The following is a 22,825-nucleotide window of genomic DNA, read 5'->3' on the forward strand; positions in this document are numbered from 1 at the left end:
ACTGTAGGTTATTCAGTTGTTTGTGCTCGGAGCTGGAGAAATGACAACCTCTTCTCTCTGAAAGACAACACACAGAATGGAGTTTAAGAATTTGATGTAATCATCAGTGAAATTGCTCACAACTGTTAAATCTCACAGCTGTTGTCATATAACAAACACCTGGCGTTCCCCTGTCCACACAGTCTGTTATGGGCAACCAGCTGTTGTTCTGTCACCATGGCAACAGCTGGAGCTACACAGGGTTCAAGTCTAGTGAGGCATCATGACCATGTTAAACATTGTTAAAGTATGGACATATATTTTTTAAAGACAACACCTCACCTATACACACAGTTATTCTAAGTTACAGTGAAGTCAAAATACTAAACAGGCAGACACAATTTAACCTCAAATAAAACCACACACTCACAGAGCTTCATTATAACAGGAACGTTACAGTTAAAAAAATTCATAAAAAACTGTGTTTGTTCTCAGCGTTTCCTTCAGCTTAGTTTAAGATCCTGATTATTCACAGTGAGTCATTGTGTAAACTGTTTGATACTGATGTGTGTGTGTTATAACCACAGTGTCTGGGCCTTATTAACATGTCTTTACAACTTCAGTGACTGTACTGAAGTAGAGTGGTGCACGTTTTCACCTCAGCTTCACAGTCAATGGAATGGTGGTTCTGTCTCACAGACAGGGACTGATACTGACTGGTTGATAAAGGAGGTGCCTTCATGAGGCTCATGCACATGCACATTCTCAGTTACATTTATGAATGAAAAGCTTTGTAATTCTGATTGGAAGATGGATTATGATTCCTTCTGGATTTGTGTGTTCACATAGTCTTGGCTCTACACTGTTTTGTTGCATGTGACCCATCACAAAGGCAGACTGGACGGTGCTTTAAAGGGATAGTTCACCCAAAATTCAAATTTCACTCATTATCTACTCACCCTCATGTCGACTAAGAGCTGTGAGAATTTTCAGAGTCCTCCGTCCCTTCTCTGAGTTACGGGGGGGTCCGCGCAGCAGTATTTGTCCATATAATGGTTGTCAATGGATACCAACTTTCTTCGTCCAAAAAGACACACCAAAAAACATCCAAATACCTCCATACTGCTCGTCTGTAATGTCCCTCTTGTATTGAAGCCCCGACATGAGAAATTGTTCCCAAAAAAATTAAATAAGTCTATATTTTAAGCTTGTTTGTAGCGGAAGCTCCCAGTGTTTCGGTTCACTGCTCTTCCTGTGTCAGTGCAAATTACCGGCGGAACAATTTCTCATGTTGGGGCTTCAATACAAGAGGGACATTACAGACGAGCAGTATGGAGGTATTTGGATGTTTTTTGGTGTGTCTTTTTGGACGAAGAAAGTTGGTATCCATTGACAACCATTATATGGACAAATACTGCTGCGCGGACCCTCCCGTAACTCAGAGAAGGCACGGAGGACTCTCACAGCTCTTAGTCGACATGAGGGTGAGTAGATAATGAGTGAAATTTGAATTTTGGGTGAACTATCCCTTTAAACAAAACAAGCAACTGACTCCCAGTACAGGACCGGCCTCCTTGCTTTTAGCATTCATCCAGTTACTTCTGCCCTTAGCTTGTCCACAGTGGATGTGGACAGCTTGTCCTGCTCTCACCTCCATCTGTTTGCGGATCCAGCTGAGGGACTGTGTGATGCGAGTGTAGACCCCTGGCTTGTTCCTCATGGCACAGCCGATCCCCCAGCTAGTCGCTCCCACCAGCTTCCACACAGACAGGTCCTCACAGGCTAGAGGACCTCCACTATCTCCCTGAGGACACACATGGAGACATATTACTCTACTGAGACAGAAATAGACTTAACAGGCCAACAGACATGTCTGACCTCTGAAAACAGGGCTCACCTCTAGTAATAAACCAATAGAATAGATACACGATTATTTCAAGGTAAAAAAAAACAAAGCAACTGTGAGGTGAGTGAAGTGGATGTACCTGACAGGAGTCCACTCCTCCCTCCAGATAGCCAGCACAGATCATCCAGGAGGAGATGAGTCCGCCGTAGACCTCAGGCTGGTTGCAGTTCTTGGTTGACAGGAGGGGGACGGTGGCCGAGCGCAGGACCAAGCTGGTCTCTCCTGGAGAAGACAGAAGAGCAGAAGCTGAATCTTTGGATAAATACTACGTCGTTTACAGTTGATATACTGTAACTGTTACTCACATAGGAATATTTTAGAAGATATAATATTCATTTTGACTGTTAGCCTATATAGACTAAACATTTCTGGAGCTATATGTTTTCCATGTTTCTGTGTAGTGTGTAATGAATGAGGAGTGGTGTTTGTTTTCTGTTTGTCTTGTATCTGAAAACAGGGTTTGGTTTTGAGCTAAAAAACAAAAACAAAACTGTTCACAGTTTTTTACGATCCCTATGACCCATTTTTTAAAATATTTGTAACACTTTTTCAGTCTGTGTGGGGTCTACAATTAACACATTTGTTGTTGTTTTTTGACACAAAACACATACATTTAACACATTTAAAATTTGTTTTAATTTCTTTTACACACAAGCTCAACTAAGACCAAAACAGTAGATGTTAACTGCTAAATTTTCAATTACTTTCACACTGTTTGTCAAACAGAAAACCTCATGTTCTAAACTGAACCTAAAGGCCAAAGTGAACAGCAGTGAACAGCAGTTTGAAAAACAGTTGATTGAGCTCATGCAAATACATCAACCCCAATTGTAACATCTAGGAAACACACTCAGGTGTTGAGGTTATTTCAGTCACATGACCTGTTTGGGATGATCTTGTATAAAACAAAGAAGAGGAAAACAGAAGACCAAGATTAGCATTGACTCTGTATTTTTCCTATTTACTGTATTTCCTCTGTTTGTAAATTACATTTTCACACATCTGTGAATGACCAGCAGCTATGATGCAGATGTTTCTTTTTCTGCAGTAATTTTCAGTTGCTTTACTGTTGACGCTTTGTCCATTTTTTTGTAAAGTGTACATTCTGAGATACCAGTAGGTTACACTTTTTGTAGTGTTTGCAAAAAAGAAACAAAATACCTGCATTTACTAAACCCAATAAAAGCAAAATGAGGAGAGGTTCAAAAGAAACTACAGCACAAAAGTCAAATTTATGATCAATACAATCATCTGTCTATTGTAAAACAGTAGATCTGACACATGTAAAGTGACTCAGTTTGTGTTATTCCATCAGTTGTTAGTGTTTTTTATGACACGGTGCTGTGACTGTTTATAGTATCGATGGGTCACAGTGATTGTAAAAAAAACTGTAATGTGTGCGTGTTTGCAGTAGAGTCAGAGGTTTGGGGAAAGTAGTTTGACTCTTGAGGTTTGTGTGTACAGTTCTGAGGAAAAACATTGAAGATTTCATGAAATGTATTTTTTAGCAATTGTGACAATCAGTAAAATGGGGTGGGGGCTCACCGTCGGCCTCGGTCGCTCCCCATCCAGAGATCCAGCACATGGTGCCCTCAACAAACTTCTCCCCATGGTTGGGCAGACAGATGGGCTGCACCAGGCCTGCAGAGGAGGCACTCATGAGACTCACACACACTTAGCCCAAGATTGAATGTGTGTGGTTCCCATCATCATGATCAGTTACACAGTTTAAATGGATAGTTCAACATTTTGGCAAATTGGCCCATTGCCATAATCCCTATAGTCATAGCAGTAGGTTTGTTACCTTTATTTGTCGGTGTAAGCTATTTTTAGAACGGCGGAGCAGAGCCGTGAGCTGCTCAGAGCTATGCTACGGAGGCTCATGGAATTTCTTGGTTTCCCTCAAATCAAACTCATCAAATAGCCTACACAATCCAACAACTCCAAAACGCTGTCATGGACAAGTTGTGACCTGCACATTCACCACGCTATGAGATAATAACACAACGTTACCAGACAGAGTTGTTTTAGAGGTCAATTCATGCAAAACTGCTGATGCGCGTTGCCTTCAGGGACAGTTTTTCAGCAAGCAGACTCTGAATTTACCTCGAAAACGACTCCGTTTCGTAACGTTGTGTTATTATCTCATAGCGTGGTGAATGTGCAGCTCACAACTTGCCCACCAGAGCGTTTTGGAGTTGTTGGATTGTGTATTTGATTACTTTGATGAGGCAAACCAAGAAATCCCATGAGCCTCCGTAGCTCTGAGCAGCTAGCGGCTCTGCTCCGCCGCTCTAAAAATAGCTTGCACCGACAATTAAAGGTAACGAACCTACTGCTATGACTATAGGGATTATGGCAATAGGCCAATTTGCCAAAATGTTGAACTATCCCTTTAATATATAATTTCTCTCTCACACACACACACACACACACACACACACACACACACACACACACACACACACACACACACACACACACACACACACACACACACACACATAAACTCACACTAAGAGCATGTGACTAAGACTGATCCACACCATGATACCTGACAGGAGTGAAGAGAGAGAGAATAAAGTAACGTCTGAGTTAAAAATCTGTCACTCAGGTTTGAATTCCACTCGTGGCTCTTTGCTGCATGTCATCCTCTCTCTGTCTCCTGATTTCCTGACTCTCTCATACTGTAATTATCACAATAAAGGCCCGGAAATATCTTTAAGTGTAAAACCTTCGTAGAGCTGCAGGTGATCCATTAAATGGACCCACATGCTGACCTACCATTTATTGGGGTTAGATACGCATGTAACGTATGTCCTGCACACCCACAGCTTTCTGCTGGAATACTGAAACTTAATGCTGATTTATTCACTTGGTTTTACACATAGGCTACAGAAGAGCATCTGAATACTGATGTACTTACTCTGTTTGTAAAACAGAACAATCTGCAGTGAGTGAGTCACATTTTTAAAGAGCATAAAGAAGAATTCTGTTGGAACTAAGTGAGATTATAAGAAGAGGGCAGTCTGTGTGTTTGGCTGCTGGTCTGAGACAGGTGTGTGGACAGTGCATGTACAGTATGAAAACGCCAGTACCATTGAAAACCAGAGACGTGTCCAGTTTCATTAGTGCAATGTCGTAGTCCAGTCCTTTGGGTCGGTAGCGAGCGTGGTAAATGATCCGCTTCACTGCCAGAGACTGGGCCCCGGGGACCAGCTGCTGTGTTATCCCAACGTGGACTGTCCACATGGAGGGGTCCGCAAACCTGAGGACAGACGGGACAGAATCATCATGTCAGGAGGTGTGATGGGAACATATCATCCTATTATTGTTGTGCAGTTAGATGAGTTTAAATGAAAAGTAAACACAAATCACATGTTCCACCAAACAAGAGGCTGGTTTACAGTCACCAGGGTAAATGTATTAGTGTGCTTTCAACACAGCCAGCCTTTAATGACTTATACATGAGGACATGAGAGCAGCAGAGCCAATGTGAGCTGACCCAGCACAGCAGGACTCATGGAAAATAGTCCTGCTCAAATGTATTCAGTACTGGACATATACAGCCTTAAAGCTCCATATTTTACACTTATACATTGCCTCTCTGAGCCTCTATTCTAATTGGTTGAGTGTTATCTGAGTGATCCATTAAGAATATGGCAGATTTCATACAGTAGCAGCCTGTAAGGTTGTAAAGATGGTGAGTCCAGGTGGGCGGGGCTTGAGGTAAGGCTCAGTTATGGCTGGTTTTCAGGCTCAGTTTCTGAATCTGCTCTGACACTTTCACGATTACAGTTTTTCAGATGCAACTTTGTTAGAAAAATATTTTTGACTTGTAAACTCTGTTAAATAAAAAAAAAAACCCAAACCCAGGCAGTGTGTTGTTGTGGCTTAATGTCTCATATCAGATGTCTGCCACAGATCATTTCACAGACAGCTGCTTTAAAAACTGTTGGAGAGATGTTTGAGTAAAACTTTTAATAGAAGCAAAGTGCAGAGAAAAGTCTGAACATTGTACTGAACCTTGTTCTGGCCTCTTTCAAACCCTATAGTCGCATTCGGACTGGTCTGCTCTGGGCATAACACTATATACATCTGATATCTCCTCTTACTTTACCTTTGGTTGTGTGACTCACCCGTATACACAGTGTGCCGCCGTGAGGATCCAGCGTGAAGTAATGATGGAGCCTCCACACAGGTGCTCACTGTTGTAGTGAAGACTCACCTGCCAGGGGAACTGGCCTGGTTTGGAGATGTTTCCTCCAACAATACGAGTGTTGTACTGAGGCCTGGAGCCACACTCTGGAGACAGACGTTAAAGGTCAAAGGTCATATATCTAACAATGAAAATGATAAAGAGGCCTAATGTTGCTGTTTTAGTGTTTATTATTCTATTTCTGATGTCTGCTAAATAATTAACAGTCATCCCAGCATTCATATCTATGCTTCTTACTAACATGATCAGGTCCTCAGTAATACAGTTAAATATCACAGAAGTGTAAGAGTGCATCTGTGATCTTGAGCTCTATATCTTGAATAACCAGTGTGAAAATGAAACATCTAACGTTGTGGTTTCTGACTACAAAACTAGATGAAACTCTACATGAAAAGTTGTATTCTGTATCCTGTGTGTTGGTGTGTCATCATGAAACCGATTAACGGCTGTCATCTGGAGTATGTAACGTTTAGGATGTAGTTCAGACCAGAGTCTGGATCAACCTTAACATCTGTCGCAGTTCAACATGCAAACACAGACACACACAAGCCACATTAACACACCCAGTATTAATCTTACTGTATCTACTCAACCTCCCAGAGACAAGTGATGCTTGTTTCACACACACAACTTTTTTTCCCCATTCGTGACAGTGTAGCCGATGATCGTATCTGGACCTCTGTGTTGTGTTTTCTCACAGCCTGCCCGTAGCACGTCCTTTATGGGTGAGTGAGTGCACATCCGTTACAACAGCAATCCCTGAGATTTAGGTTTAAAAAAAAATCCTCTAGAAAAATACATCACTTGATTCTAGGAGGTTGTTAAAGGAAAATGTTCTTTTATCTTCCAGGCCTTCAATAGGTTCCATAGCAGTTAGGAAATCACATTCAACTCTTTTTTTTTGCTTTTAAGTTAGAGTATGTTTTCACATAAACAGCTGAAGATATTCTGATCTCAACCCACACTAAAATAACCTTCCTCTTGTCAGCTTTCTGCTACCATTTAAGGTGTTAGGGTCGGTTTTGACCCGAGTCTTAAATCAGCAGTAAAACACACTAAAAACAATTATTTATCATCACATTTATTTCTCATCTCTTGGTTACGTTGTTAGGCTTCCTCATGCATGAAAAGGTTGGTTTTGCACTTATGATTTCAGTTTTAACTCTCATTATTGTTCTTATCGTTATAACTGGGTCAAAATTGACCCTAACACCACAAATGTCATAATTTTAACCAGAGCATTTTAGAATTTTGTGAAAAAAATTGTTTTATTTTGTTTAAATAGAGGTTCCTGACAAAGTCAAAAAGCCTTCATGCTATAAACAAATTTATGTGGTACTTTTATGCATTTAAAACCTGAAAACGGGTCACTGGTGACCCGGACACAAGATAAGGGATAACACAGGTGCATGCCATGCAAAACAAACATGACACATAGGAAACTTCCCCACTGCAGGTTAAATCCTCATAGAAAACAGTGATGACTGTAACAGATCAGTCAGTGCAGCAGGTTTCCTCACCCAGGCACTTCAGAGTGGTCACCTTCCCTGAGCTGCACTCAGTCTTACTGTCATGACACAATGACAAATCACAGGGATGGAGTTCAACAGCCCCACTCTTTACACCAAGGCCACATACTGGAGGCTACTAAAGGGAAACTAAGCTAACATATTTGCTTTATGCTAAAAACTGTAATAACATGATTATGACAGTGACATGGTCATTTCAGTTCAGTGTGTGCTGATGTACCTGAAGGTGGTGGTGTTCTGCAGCGTTACGACCTGAGGCTGGGTCAGGACCATGGACATGAGGTTGTGCTGGAGGTCCTGCTCAACGGAAGTCAAAGAGATGAAGAATGACTCCACATACCTGACAGACACAGGAAGAACGCACAACTCAAACTTTAAATCCATGATAATGTTTTTAAAATCCTGAGCCACACTCTGGAGACGAAGGTCAAAGGTGGCGGTTAATAAGGTCACTCTGCACAGGTGAGTTGAGGAACTGTATGTCAGGTTCCAGCTGTACTGTATCGTGATCAGTGGTCTAACAAGAGGAGGTTTGGTGGAAACACTGGAAACCTAGAGTTGTCCTCAAATAGTTATTCTAATTAATGTTATTTATTATTCACTCTCATGATGCTATTGGACTCAAGAAGAGACAGTTTCAACAAAAACTGTGTTCAAAATCCGGCTGATGATTCCTCTGAGATTATGGATTTAGAGATCTATCTGTGTTTGGTGTAAAACTGGATGTCTTGTAACGTTTTGCTCCTTTATACTGACAAAACCAAGATGCTGGTCATTGGCCCGACTTATCACAGACACAAATTTGATCATTTAACAGTAACTCTTGACAACTGTGTGATCTCTCATAATCTGGCCTGGCACATATTGGCATTCAGAGGCTTCAAATGGCTCATAATGCTGCTGCTAGAATCACGACAAACTCCAGAGATTTTCATTATATTACAGCTTTCCTTCATTGGCTTCCTGCTCATCATCATCAGATCAAACTTTTTGTTACTTCTAATGTTCTGAATGGACTTGTTCTTTCTTTTCTGTCTGATCTGATTAAACTTCATAGTGAATCTCATGCCCTTTCATCACAGAATCTATAGGACTATTGTCTATTCCTAGACTTAAAAAGGCACCAGCTGCTGCAGAGCATTTTCCTACCAGGCTCCTCTTCTCTGGAACAGCCTCCCTGCTGACACCAGGACAGCTGACTCCATTCAGGCCTTCAAATCCAATCCTCAAACAGATTTTTATGGCGTAGCCTTTAATTAGCTCAGGCTTGTACCTGTTCCCATCTAACCTCCAGCAAGGGGCCTCAGTGTCAGTATAATAGATGCATTACTGATAGTTTAGACCAAATTGTACTGATGACAAGATTATTATAGACATTCTAATTACTGCATCATCCTTACTAGTTATTTTCTCTCTGGGCCGACCGTCTCTATTTTTTATCTTGTGAATTGGCACTATATAAGTAAAAATGACTTGACTTGACTAGTTGAGACTCTATCACAACCCTCTGCACAAGGAACACCCGAAATGAGAATCAGGTTGTGGGCTCAAATCACAACATCATAACATACAGATACAACTAAAAAGGAAACACGGAAGAAATAAAGACATCTGAGTTGCAGTCAAGACCTTGAATATCCCAGCTGCTTGCAGGCAGAGACCCCCAGCCAGTTGTTCCAGTCCTCGGAGCAGACTGTCCTCCACACCCCTCCTTTCTGGACCTGAAGCACTGAGCTCCTCCCACTCAGACGCACTGACAGACAGGGTGAGAGAGAGACAGGGATAGCATTAGTTTCTGGCTAGGAACAACCTTTGCAAACCCACCAACAATACTATGATATATGTAAAGAAACGCCAACTTTTTAAATGTATTTTCTTGCATGAAATGCAACTACACAGTCACAGTCACATGATCAAACTGAGTTTGATCTATTCTCCTCTCTCATCCCACTTTGGCAGACATTTCATGGTGTTGTGTTCATAACAAATAGAATGTGATCACTAGTTATAACATCCGGCCGCTAGAAGCGCTAGAGGGACGGTGAAGGGAGAAAAGGAAAGAGAGGAAAAGAAGAAGTGTACAGATGATGTGAATGAGAAGTAAAGATGGCGATCCCGTACGTGTCTGTGTTTATTGTGTTCGGTAGTTCACCAGCATAACAAGTGGCGACGAGGATAAAAAAAAAAAAAGCAAACGAAGATGGCTCTGCTCGGACTACAACCCCCTTCTGCGTTCCTGGAGTGCCCGGGAGAACCGAAAGTAGCGTTTGACGCTTGGAAAAAGTTGTTTGATAACTACCTGCTCGCGATCGGTGGATCTGCCTTTTCTGCAGAGAGGAAAAGAGCGCTTCTAATTCACTGTCTGGGAACAGAGGGACAGAGACTTTATAATACTTTACCCCTTCCTGCTGATACGTACGATGGATCCGTGCTGGCTCTACAGACGTTTTTCACTCCAAAAGTTAACGTCGTTGCTGAGAGGTACCGTTTTAGGCAGCGTGCTCAAGCTGTGGGTGAGTCAATTGATCACTATTTGGCAGCGCTGCGTGAGCTCGCCAAAACATGCAATTTTGGCGCTATGGAAGGTGAAATGCTGCGTGATCAAATAGTTGAGAAGACATGCACGCCTCGGATACGTGAAAGACTGTTAATAGAACCTGAATTAACACTTGACAAAACACTTACCTTGGCCAGAATGATGGAAACTGCCCTGATTGATGCTAAAACGTTCAGGGATGCTGAAACGAAGCATGTTAATGCAGTGTACAGACAAGGAAATAAGATGCCTGTGAAACAGAAGGAGGACAAACGAAGGGAGAACAGCCAGTGTTACAGATGTGGCTCACCGAGTCACCTTGCTAATGACCAGTCTTGCCCTGCAAGGAATGCCAAATGCAAAAAGTGTGGGAAAACAGGCCATTTTGCTCGGGTTTGCAAATCATCTACTACATCAGTAAATGAAGTGGATTTACCTGAGGTGACGGTACTATGTGTCAACAGGAAGTCAGTTAAAGGGAAACTGTTTGGAAATTTCACTGTAGCCACATCACAGTCTCAAAGCTATACCTGTAATATGCTAGTTGACACTGGATCTGGTGCTTCAATAATTTCCAAACACATATACATGGCACACTTCAAGAAAAGCAAACTCAGCCCACCCACAGTACAACTGCAGACATACTCAAAACACAGACTGCGAGTACTTGGACGCCTTGAAGCTACAGTCACTTACCACAATAAGAGTGTCACTGGATTTTTCAATGTTGTCGAGTCCGGCATACCACTGATTGGGCTGGATTTGTGTGAAGCCCTTGACATTGAGATAAAAGGAGGACGTTTGGTGGGACCTCCACCTGACCCCATAATGGACTGTGCAATGATTTCCCCACCAGAACCACTGCTCTCATCCACAGCTCACAGAGTGGAGAAGGAAATTGGACACGCCAAGAACTTTGTGCATAAAGTACAAATCCGGCCAGAGGTGAAACCTGTGCAGCAAAAGCTCCGCCGCTTGCCACTGTCAGTGAGGGAGGCTGTAACCAAAGAACTGAATGAACTGGAAGAGCAAGGAATCATTGAGAAAATTGACTCTTCTGAATGGGTGTCCCCCATTGTTGTCACCAGTAGGAAAAATGGTAAGATCCGCATGTGCGTGGACATGAGGGAACCTAACAAAGCAGTGGTGCCTGACAGCCACCCCCTGCCACTGATTGAGGACTTGCTGTCAGAGCTGCGTGGATCTGGAATGTACTCCACTTTGGACCTGAAGAGTGCCTACCATCAACTGGAATTGCACAAGGAGAGCAGAAGGTTTACTGCTTTTATTACGCATGAAGGTCTATATCAGTACTGCAGAGTGCCTTATGGACTAAGCTCCGCCCCTGCTGCATTCCAAAAGATGATGACAAACATTCTCAAGGGGTTGCAGGGCGTACAGTGCTACTTGGACGACGTCATCGTCTATGGCTCCTCACAAGCAGATCATGACGTCAATCTGGAAGCTGTCCTACGCCGCATTCAGGACGCTGGTCTGAAATTAAATAAAGAAAAATGCCTCTTCCGCCAGACTACACTGGACTTCCTTGGCTATAGACTCTCACCTGATGGCTTGGAGCCTAATGATTCTCATGTCAAAGCAATCCTGGATGCCCCTGCACCTGTCGATGCAGCTTCCCTGCGTTCGTTCCTAGGTCTAAGTGCATGGTATAGCAAGTTTATGCCTAACTATGCCAGCATTGTGGAACCTATGAGAGCTCTGCTGCGAAAGAACATTGCATTCACCTGGAATGATGGAGCACAAGCGAGCTTTGAATGAGTTAAGGGCATGATTGCCAATGGACCAGCACTGAAACTGTTTGACCCCCATAAGCTTACAGTGGTCTCCACCGACGCTTCTGATTATGGGCTTGGAGCCGTTTTAACACAAGTTAATGATGCTGGAGAAGAAGAAACAGTTGCTTTTGCCTCTCGTAGCCTATCGGATGCTGAAAGAAAATACTCCATTGTAGAAAAGGAGGCCCTGGCATGTGTATGGGCTGCTGAAAAGTGGCGTGTGTGGCTCTGGGGAAGAAAATTCCTGCTACGCACGGATCATCAAGCACTGACCACGCTCTTGACCACAAAAGGGAATAACCGGGCTGGTCTTCGCATTGCCAGGTGGTCTGCCCGTCTCATGGAGTTCAATTATGATGTCCAATACAGGTCTGGATCACAAAATAATGTTGCAGACTGCTTGTCCAGACTACCACTCCCTGGAACTGTCATGGATTACACAGAGACTGTGGAGTCAGTTGCAGCAATAATGACAGACACCAATGCAATTTCTATGGAACACTTTAAAGCTGAATGCCACTCCTGCCCCGTTCTTACCAAGCTCCGTGCACAAATTCCAAACACATGGCCAGGGAAAAAGACTGCTGTTGATCCTGACTTACAACCTTATTACATGATACGTGATGAACTGTCTATTGTGGATGAATGTGTTGTCAGAGGCACTTACCGCCTTGTGGTACCAGAGTCCCTCCAGAGACACCTGATTGACATTGCTCATGAGACCCATCAGGGAATTGCTCGCACCAAACAACGTCTGAGAGAACTGTACTGGTGGCCAGGAATGGACAGTCAGGTGGAAGCTCTCATCAAGGTGTGTGCTACATGTAGACAAAATGATAAGTCAGCTGTGACCCACAATGCACCACTACACCCTATTCCATTACCAGCCGCTGCTTGGGAGAAGGTTGGCATTGACATCGTTGGTCCTTTTGAGACAGCACCGAGGCACTGCAGGTTTGTGGTCACGCTAGTGGATTACTACAGCAAATGGCCAGAAGTTGCTTTTGTCACACACATTGATACAACAACAATTATCCAGTTTCTCACAGCCATATTTTCACGAGAGGGGAACCCAAGGGAGCTAGTGAGTGACAATGGTACACAGTTCATCTCTGCTGAATTCAAGGAATTTCTCAAGCAAAGAGAAATTGTGCACTCCAGAACATCTGTGTACTATCCCCGTGCTAACGGAGAAGTGGAACGGTTCAACAGAGTGCTGAAAGACTGTCTGCAGACTGCTTCAATACAAGGTACACCTTGGAAATCATTCATACAATCCTTTCTTATGGATTACAGAGCAACCCCTCATGCAACCACAGGAGTCAGTCCTTCATCTCTCCTCCATGGAAGGCAAATGAGAACAAAACTCCAGATCCTGGATGTCATTCCTACCACAGTGAATGAAGGTGCTGTGAGAGAAAGAGTGAAAGACAAGCAGGAAAAATCAAAACAATACACCGATGTGAAGAGAAGTGCAAAACACCAGCACTTTTACCCAGGTGACCAGGTTCGGGTCAGAAAACCATGGAAAGTTAAGAAAGGAGAACAAAAGTTCACACCACCACGAACTGTGGTGAGACAGAAAGGCCCCAACACATATCTGCTTGATGATGGGAGGACGTGGAATGCGTCACATCTGTCTGCACTACCAGCGTTAGACGCTGCAGTGAGCATGGACAGAGACGAGGGAAATCCCCAGCAGGCGGCCCATGCTCACCTAGAGACTACTGAACAACGTAGACCTGACAGGGATAGAAATTCCCCTGCTTGGACCAAAGACTATATTCTGGGGTAGACTAACAGGGGTCACCTGCCTACATAGGCTAAGAACTGTTTCAGTTGAAATGTTAGAAGAAAAAAAAAAAGAGAAAAGAAACAGAAGATAATTGTACATTGATACTGTTGGTGACTAATATTGTTATTATTTATGCATTAGCTTTGCGCAGTTGTTGACAGCTATTACATAACTCCTTACTTTTGATAGATGTTCATGTATGCTCTTGATTCAAAAGGCTGGTTAAGTTATTTACTGTGAACAGTGTTAGGCCCAGTGCAGCATCGAGAATGTTGTTATTCTGAATGAGTAGTTTTCAAATGTTATGTTACGGAAGAAGTTAGCTTTACTGAAAGGGGAAAATGTTGTGTTCATAACAAATAGAATGTGATCACTAGTTATAACATCCGGCCGCTAGAAGCGCTAGAGGGACGGTGAAGGGAGAAAAGGAAAGAGAGGAAAAGAAGAAGTGTACAGATGATGTGAATGAGAAGTAAAGATGGCGATCCCGTACGTGTCTGTGTTTATTGTGTTCGGTAGTTCACCAGCATAACACATGGGAATCTATCTTCTTTGACTTTCCTCCTACACCTGGCCCCAACCCAACCACGACCTTAGCCTCCCCCCTCTCCATGTTTTTTTTTTTTTTTTGCTATATTCTGCATTATAAACTGCTTTCTTGTCCGTATATCATCTATGTCACGTATATCATCTATGTCATTTTTCTTAGGAGTTTTTCCTCAGTGGATGTGAAGGGTCTAAGGACAGAAGATGTTGTTATGATGTTGTGTAAAGCCCTTTGAGACAAACTGTTTGTAAAAATGGGCTATACTACACTAATAAAATTGCGTTGCCTTGCCTTGCCTTGCCTTGCCTTGCCTTGCCTCTCTCTTGCCTGAACCTAACTCAGTCTTCAGTTCTGGCCCTGATGTGGCCTTGATCCTAACCTTAACCTTCATGCAGAGGCCATTTTTGGCAATTTCCGCCTGTTTTTGTATCACTGCAATTAAAGCTTTTTATTTACAGAAGTACTAATCCCACAACTATGGCTAATGGCTTAAATGAAAGAAAACCTTTGTCCCTTTACATCTATATCTATAAAATATTGAATTGAGTCATTCCATAAAAAAATGGGCTTCTGAAATTACAATTTTTTTTTGAAAAAAAAAAAAACGAGTTTGAAAGTTTTGGTGAAAAGGTGATATATCAAAATCCTAATTATAAAACAGGTTGAATTTTACATATATGGTTCACACACTCCCTGTCCACATATGTACCAAATTTTAGGTTGATATGTAAAACTACTGAGGCACTATAGAGTTTTTCCAAACAGTGTCCCTTGGCGATGTACAGCGTGCAAAAACTGTCCAAAATTGTCCAATTTGGCTAAAATGCACACTGCAAGATTTTAGTGAGACTTTTTTTTTTCCAACAGATAACTTACTGGGGCCAATCACACACTTGATGGCTTTTAGGAACACCAGTTACATAAGTAAAATGCCATTTGAAAATTTAATTTATGGGGATGAATATTTAGTGTCCAAAACCCATCCAAACAGGAATTTGACCTATTTTCGCCTGTATTATATTGTTATTTTCCTTTAAAACTCCAGAAGTAAACATCCCACAACCATCAGTGATGGCTTAAATTAACAAGGACATTTGAAATAGTTCATTTTGTCTTTTATTATTATTTTAATTAAACTTGGGGCAGTAAAAACACACTTTTTGTGGAGACTTGTATTGCTTACTTGTTGACACTAGGGGGAGAGGGAACCACATGAACCAGCTGGGTGCAGGCTTAAGCTTTGCCCAATCAGGGATCATTATACATCAGGTCACACCTTAGAGTCTCTGCTATTGGACCAAAAAGTTTTCACCCCCGTGACTTTGATTGACAGGCGACGAGAGATGCGCAAAGCGGGTGCGCAGTCTGACGGATAATAGCTCATAGCATTAGCACTGCGGGTAAACGTAACCATTGAAGGATTATCTGGTCACGATGGATAAAATCAACCAAGCCGGTTTTGTCGAGCACATCTTCAGCTTGAAAAAGAGGGTAAGCTTGTAATTTTATTCAGTGTTTTAGTGGGTCTGTGACTGTTTATGTCCGTCTTTTTCGGCACTCGAAAATGACTTCCGGGTTTGTGTGTGTTGAGTGAGCAGGCTTGTTTAAACCTTTAATGGGGTAAAAACTGCATTTTTGTGCTTTGCCTTTGTTTATATGACAGTTTATGATTTTTTGGTGGTGAAAGAAGAGGTGTACAGATGGTACATATATGTTAAAATCACCTTCGTTGTTGACGTGACGTCACTTGCGGGCTGCCGTAGTCTGATATTGTTTGAGACATTTTCAGTGACTGTGAAAAAACCGTAGCACCTAAAAACTTCATTTTTTTTTCTACATGTTGCCGAAAGTGTCCTTAAAAGGTCTGTGGTGGAGTTTTCATTACAGCATGCCTACTTTTCGTTGTATTAAGGACGCCGTTCAGGTGTTATTGATTTGGGACGCCGGCGTCCCAACCACTAGGGGGCCTGCGTGAACAGCAGAACCTTCATCTTCACGAGGAGCTAAGGTTTGTCTCTTCTTTGTTTGTCTTGTTTTGTTTTTTCTGTGTTTGGAGGCAAGGGACACACTGTGGATGAATATGTGGTGACATATGCTGGCAAGCGCATGTGTATGTGTGTATGTGTGTGTGTGTCTCACCACAGCCAAGCTCATCCTCCCCATTCTCACAGTGCACCTGTCCATCACACTGAGCCGAGGAGACGATGCACTGAGATGACGAACCACATCGAAACTTCCCCACACAGCTCAGACCCACTGTAGACACACAGCAGCATGATCAAAGATAAGCTGTCTGTCTGTCTGTCTGTATACTACATCACAGCACTTTTCCCTTTACTCCTGTCACTATCACTATCACTACAACCTCTAGATGTCCCCTTGCAACAGCACACTGTGATTCATAGAACTACAGGTATATCCAGTAGCTACTGGTTTACATTGTATTTGCAGAACTAGAAACACCATAATAACATTGTCCATTGTGGGAAAGCCCATGCTGTAGTGGCATAATATCAATGTTTAATAGACACAAATTCCACATAGACTGAGTTCCTCACCTCCAAGGCCGATACCAAGAGCAAGAGTCACCACCACAACGATGCCTGAAGCAATGAGCAGCTCGACGCGATGAGCCAACAGTCTGTTCTTCCAGCTCTTCTCCAGGTCTTCGTCTGTCCACACAAATAAGTCATTCAAGTAGCTAATTAGATGTTTTGACTCCAGACAGGGTCAATACAATGAAACTATCAAATAAAATCTATACTACTGTATCTCATGATTGAGATAGTTATGAGTCAGTACACCTTGAACCTGTGGTTAACCTCACTAGTTTGTCCCTACCTACTGAGGAGAACATTTTCAATCTTTAACATCTTACTAATGAAGCTGCTCACCAAAATAACTGCTCTCTGTAGTTTTTATAGTTCAATACAGTAGTAAGGCACCTCTGGGTATCACTTATGATCCAGCTCATAATCTTGAAAACAAAGAAAGAAAGAAGAAAAACTACATAAATACTAAATATCTACATCTACTGTACGTCTGCCTATCCTGGGTGAGGGATCCATCCTCTGTCTCTCACCCTGGGGTTTCTCCTGTTTTATTTCCTGGGAGTTTTTCCTCAGTGGATGTGAGGGTCTAAGGACAGAGGATGTTGTTATGATGCCATGTAAAGCCCTTTGAGACAAACTGTTTGTAAAAATGGACTATACAAATAAAATTGCCTTGCCTTGCCTATGAGCTGGAAGTCCCAAGGTCAAAATGAAACACACTTCCAAAGGGGGTTGAAAATGACCAGGCATACAGACTGACAAAGTAGTGGTGGCTAACCAACCAGACAATGGTGAACAAACAGCAGAGGATAGCTGTAGTGATACAGTACATGTAGCAATCCAAAGAGACAGCAACATCAAGAAGGAGCAGGAGCACAAGAAGCTGGAGTAATACCAAGGGCTGAGAGAAGAACAGAGAAGGATGTGGAGATTGGAGGTCCCATTCGGACACTCAGGGCTGTGACCCCCACAGTGGGAGAATAGCTCCAGGAGAACAGATACAATAGTGTGCAGGACCCTCAAGCTCACGGCCCCTGATGGAGGACCTGGGCTCGAATAGGAACAAACAGAAATATCCATAAACTTGAATAAGCCTGTGCATATTCTCATTTGCCCAGGTCATAGTATTTCAAAGGAGGTTAAATCGAAAGCAACTGGACTTAGTTATTTGTCTAGGAAGACGTTTCACCTCTCATCCAAGAGGCTTCATCAGTTCATGTAGCATCTGACCAGGCTGGGACTGGTCCAACTAACTGGTGTGGAGACCCAGGTATTTAACCTCTTGTGTGGGCGTTCACAAGGGTGATGATGTACTCTACATTGGGGAAACAAAACAACCACTGCATAAACGTATGGCCCAACACAGGAGAGCTAACTCCTCAGGCTGTCCATCTACATCTCAAGGAGAAAGCCCACTCTGTGGAGGACAGCAATGTCCACATCCTAGACAGAGAGGACAGATGGTTTGAAAGAGGAGTAAAAGAAGCCATCTATGTAAAAGCAGAGAAACCATCCCTCAACAGGGGAGGGGGTCTCAGACACCACCTATCTCCAATTTACAATGCTGCCCTTTCATCCCTTCCCAGGAGATTCAACAATCTAGCCTCAAAGAATAACAACTGTTCACAAGTGGCAAGTGCCTCCAACGACTGTCGTTATAACAACATAGGGCACTAACGAAGTCGAAACCAATTTTCCATCAAAGACAGTCATTTAAACGACTGTCGTTGGCACTTGGAGCACAAAAGGGAAACAGTGACATCATCACCCTTGTGAACGCCCACACAAGAGGTTAAATACCTGGGTCTCCACACCAGATAGTAGGACCAGTCCCAGCCTGGTCAGATGCGTACATGAACTGATGAAGCCTCTTGGAAGAGAGGTGAAACGTCTTCCTAGACAAATAACTAAGTCCAGTTGCTTTCGATTTAACAACATAAACTTGAATGTTTCTCCATTGTTTCTCTCAAATTTTAACCAAACAGTTTTGAGGTGTGGTGTCTAAGCAACAACACCTGTGCTGTACTTGTGTTTAACTTCTGCAACCCATGTTTACTTTTGTGCATCACCATGCACAATGTGTTTTAAGAAGAGAAACTGTGTTTAAAGTTTTGCAAAAAGATCTTCAAATTGCAATTGATTCAATGAATTGATTGAAGCCACTGAGGATTTAGTTGTGACAAAAGAAATGCGTGTTTGAAAAACTGCGATATTGTGAAAGTATCAAAGCCTGATGCACACACCCTGTATGGAAAAACTGACCTGTCCGAACAAAGCAGTCTCCCTCTTAGCCCTAAACCCTGCTCACCATCCAACCTTTGAAGAGTTGGTTTCTCTGAGCTAGAGGTCACCTGAAATCTGCGATTCCAATCAATCATTGTCATTCATATTCAATAATTTCTGACTGGCTCACTGACCTGTTGTTACTAGAGCCCCAGAGAGAAGCTGAGATGGAAAACTACACTGAGATGGTTTTTTGGTGATGATCAACACAGGAGAGGAGGAGAAAGGTTCGCCTGTACTTCAGGCTGATTGGATTTTGGTGACTTAACCTTTTTAAACAGGCCTACTCCCTCTAAACTCTTTTTACCCCCCCCCCCCCCCCCCCCCACCCCTGCATCTTTCATTTTTGAAGATCGCAGAGTTTTTTTTTTTTTTAGTGATTTAGTATTTACTTCTTGTTGTTATTGTTATTTTCTCTGCTTTGTAAGGTGACCTTGAGTGCCTTGAAAGGCGCCCCAAATAAAATGTATTATTATTATTATTATTATTATTATTACTTAAGTTTCAAATGAAAACACGACTTTCGCCTTGTCAACACAACGATTAGTTGTTAAAAGATTAGTTTTTGGTGACAGCAGAAAAAACTTCATCACTAGTGTAGAGGAGGACGGAGGGATCAGTGCTGGAACACATCACCCTACATCATTATCTCCATAGCAGAGCACATGATGTCTTATCACATTTCAAACAAATCCCACAACATGGCTTACCTGGGAGAAATGGCTGCACTTTGGTGACTGGCATGGTTGGAGAGGATGCGGCTGGGGATTGGGGGTCAGCATTAAAACTGCCAAGGGGGCTGACGAACACTGTGTTGGGGGTCTCGACTGTGGGGAGGTCTTCCTCTGTCACAGAAACCACTTCTATAGTGGAGGGGTCTGGTTGCTCAGGTTTCTCTGCCTTAATTTCCTGTAAAAGGACAATGTGGAGGTAAATGAAACACAGCAAGCATGAAGGTGTAACAGGTTTGTTATGGCAGAACAGAACACCAGAGGAAGTCACAGAATGTTTCGTACAATTGTGAACGAGCTGTTGCTCCTTTTAAGGGGAACTGTGCAAGTCTGGTCTCTTGTCCTCTGTGTTGCTAACCCTCGTCCTGCATTTGTTTTCAATCAAGCTGGCAAGAAATCAATCCATGGAACGTTATATGTTTTATGACATGTATATTTGTCTAGTCTAACAAGAGATTACGGGTTACGTAAGGTTGGTTTTCAGCTAAGAGATGCTAGGTGGAAGGCAGAGAGCCTAAATTCTCCCTGGAACAAGTTACAAGTCACTGATTTAACCAGCACTAGGACTCTGAAGCTGTTTAATTACGGTAAAAATCTTGCATAGTTCCTCTTTAAGAAAACAGCAGTCCAACCAGCCTGTGTGACCTACTATATATTCCTACATCAAGAGCTGCTACAGTAAGCATAGGCCTATATGAAGACAAGTCTGGAAACATGACATACCCATAGTAAAAATGTACATGTATGACAATATCCATAGTTTGTGCATGGTAGACCAATATATTGTGAATGATACACATATTTAATGTATAAATGCAAGTTTCCTGAAGAACACTCACAGGTAAAAACACCATGACAATTTCTCATTAATTCATTGTTCATTTTAAACATGTCTGTCTGGGAAAGTGGTCTCAGACTTTTGGAAATGTATCTGATATCAACAAATACTGACAGGATTTGGGATGGAGAGATATGGATTTTTCATCTTTTCAACATTATTTCAACAATTTATTAAGCTCATTCAGCTTCCAGCTTTCAGCATTCACCCGTATTTCCTTCAGGAAATGCATTCTCTAGTTCTTTCATACTGTAGTATAGTTGTTTATTGTTTTTTCTGTGTGTACATTTTGTAAATTGTTGGACTGTTAGTGATCAGTGTTCATGTATGGTGGTTTCTAATTGGGGTCCACAATAGAATCAGTCCAGTTTATAAAATGTCAGGAAATAATAGAATCTAATTCTCAAGTTGATGTCCACCAATTGTCCAGAGCATAAACGTATTAAAGCAGTTGACAAAGATATAAAAGAGACAGTCAGGACTCTGACTGTGTGACTTACTGAGGGGGGAGTCGATGTGTCAGCAGCAGCAGAGTCGGCAGCAGGATCTGGAAAAGACAGACGAGAAGCAGTGGAATGAACGGAGACCACATGAAAAAAAAAGTATTCCTGAGGTTGACTTAATTATCTTCAACATACTGATGTTACTCATCATTGTCCCATCGTCCACATTCTGCTGAGCTTTATCCAACACCATAACCCCAAATCCCTGTCCCTCGGTCCCTCGGTCCCTCTGTCCCTCTGCCTCTGTGTCTCTGTTTTAATGGCTGCCCTCCTGCCGTACCTACACTTTGGTACAAAGGGACACCTGAGCAGGTGAGTGCTGCCACTAAGAAGGGGGATCGGGTGACCCTGCACCTCCCATTCTGTGGGTAGGATTACATGCTCGTATGTCTTCTGAGTGTCCAGGCAGTGTGTGTGGGGACATGGGTGCAGGAGGAGGGATGCTTCTGGTCACTATGAGGGCACTGTCACTGGATACACTGTCCAGCTGCTCATTCTCACCAAATAGTCAGTATGTAACAAGTTTTGGAGATATACAGAAATAAAGGTCAGTGACCTTTCATCCATGTTTGGTAAAAAAAAAAAAAAAAAAAAAAAAACTACCATCATTCAGAGAGCAGTTCCCATTCAACTGTTCTCAGTGACCTTGGTTTCTGATTAAGTTTTCAAACTGAGTTGTTCAGTAGCAAGATAAATGAAATAATTCCCACTGAGACAGGAATCAAAAACTGCACACAAACGGCAACCCCTTCTACTCACCTACTATTGAATTTATTGAATATTACTGAAAAAATGCTGAGAATTTCTAGAAGAGGAAAAGAGCAACAGGACCTGAGTTATCAGTGGAGGGAGCCAGAGAGCAACTAACTCTGCCTTAGAGCTCAGCATCATTACATTGATGAGTTTGTGAAAAGATTTCATCCAACTTGAAAAAGACAACATCAACACAACATTATTATAAAATATAGATCTTTTATTTAATTGAACAAATGATTCTGAAAAAATATATTATATACGTATATAGAAAATAAAATAAAACACAATCATAAAGAATGACAACAGGGTTTTAAACCCGTTTTCTTTCTGAAACCTAAATCTTGGCTGGTGTTCATCTAATGAACAGGTCATTTTTCACATCCAGTTCACAGTCATACATCGAGTTACAGTGTAAAGGTCAAAGCTTTGTCTGAGTCTTCACCTGTCTAAGGTAAAGAACAACTTCCCCCTCATGCTGTCCTCTTGGGGTTAACCGACACAAAGTATAACATTATCACCTAACTCCCCACTACATCTTTTTTGTTAACTTAATTTTTCATATTCAAACTCCTCTTCTCCCATTTGGAAATTATTGCCAACAAATCTTGTTTAAATGAATTTATAATTTGGTTTTGAGTTTTAATAGATCAGAAATTCAGAATTTCGGTGGATCACCACAGACTGCTATCTGTTAAATATTAACCAGCACATTTCCAGGTCCAAACCAACTGAACAACAGAGAGCTAAGAGACTATTTACATCACTTGTGTTTCAGAATGACTTCATCTCTGTGTCATTCTAACGGTGTGGTCACTGTGGGCCTCTCCACATATAGCTGCACTTCTGACCAGTATG

The 22,825-nt window shown here is 42.2% G+C and overlaps 1 protein-coding gene across 1 annotated transcript; it reads right to left on the reverse strand.

Moving 5' to 3' along the window:
- Positions 1 to 12: 12 nt before the first annotated feature.
- On the reverse strand, positions 13 to 21,407 carry tmprss3a (transmembrane serine protease 3a; the record flags this gene model as incomplete). Its single annotated transcript, XM_083996920.1, has 14 exons — positions 13 to 57; positions 1,631 to 1,783; positions 1,965 to 2,107; positions 3,431 to 3,526; positions 4,984 to 5,153; positions 6,025 to 6,190; positions 7,625 to 7,671; positions 7,854 to 7,973; positions 9,263 to 9,386; positions 16,447 to 16,563; positions 16,866 to 16,979; positions 19,853 to 20,051; positions 21,212 to 21,258; positions 21,350 to 21,407. 14 exons carry the CDS (start codon positions 21,405 to 21,407, stop codon positions 13 to 15), a joined length of 1,599 nt encoding a protein of 532 aa, XP_083853046.1.
- Between the last annotated feature and the right edge of the window lie 1,418 nt (positions 21,408 to 22,825).

Source organism: Trachurus trachurus, assembly GCF_905171665.1.
Source record: "Trachurus trachurus genome assembly, chromosome: 21".
In the NCBI taxonomy this organism is placed as follows: Eukaryota; Metazoa; Chordata; class Actinopteri; order Carangiformes; family Carangidae; genus Trachurus; species Trachurus trachurus.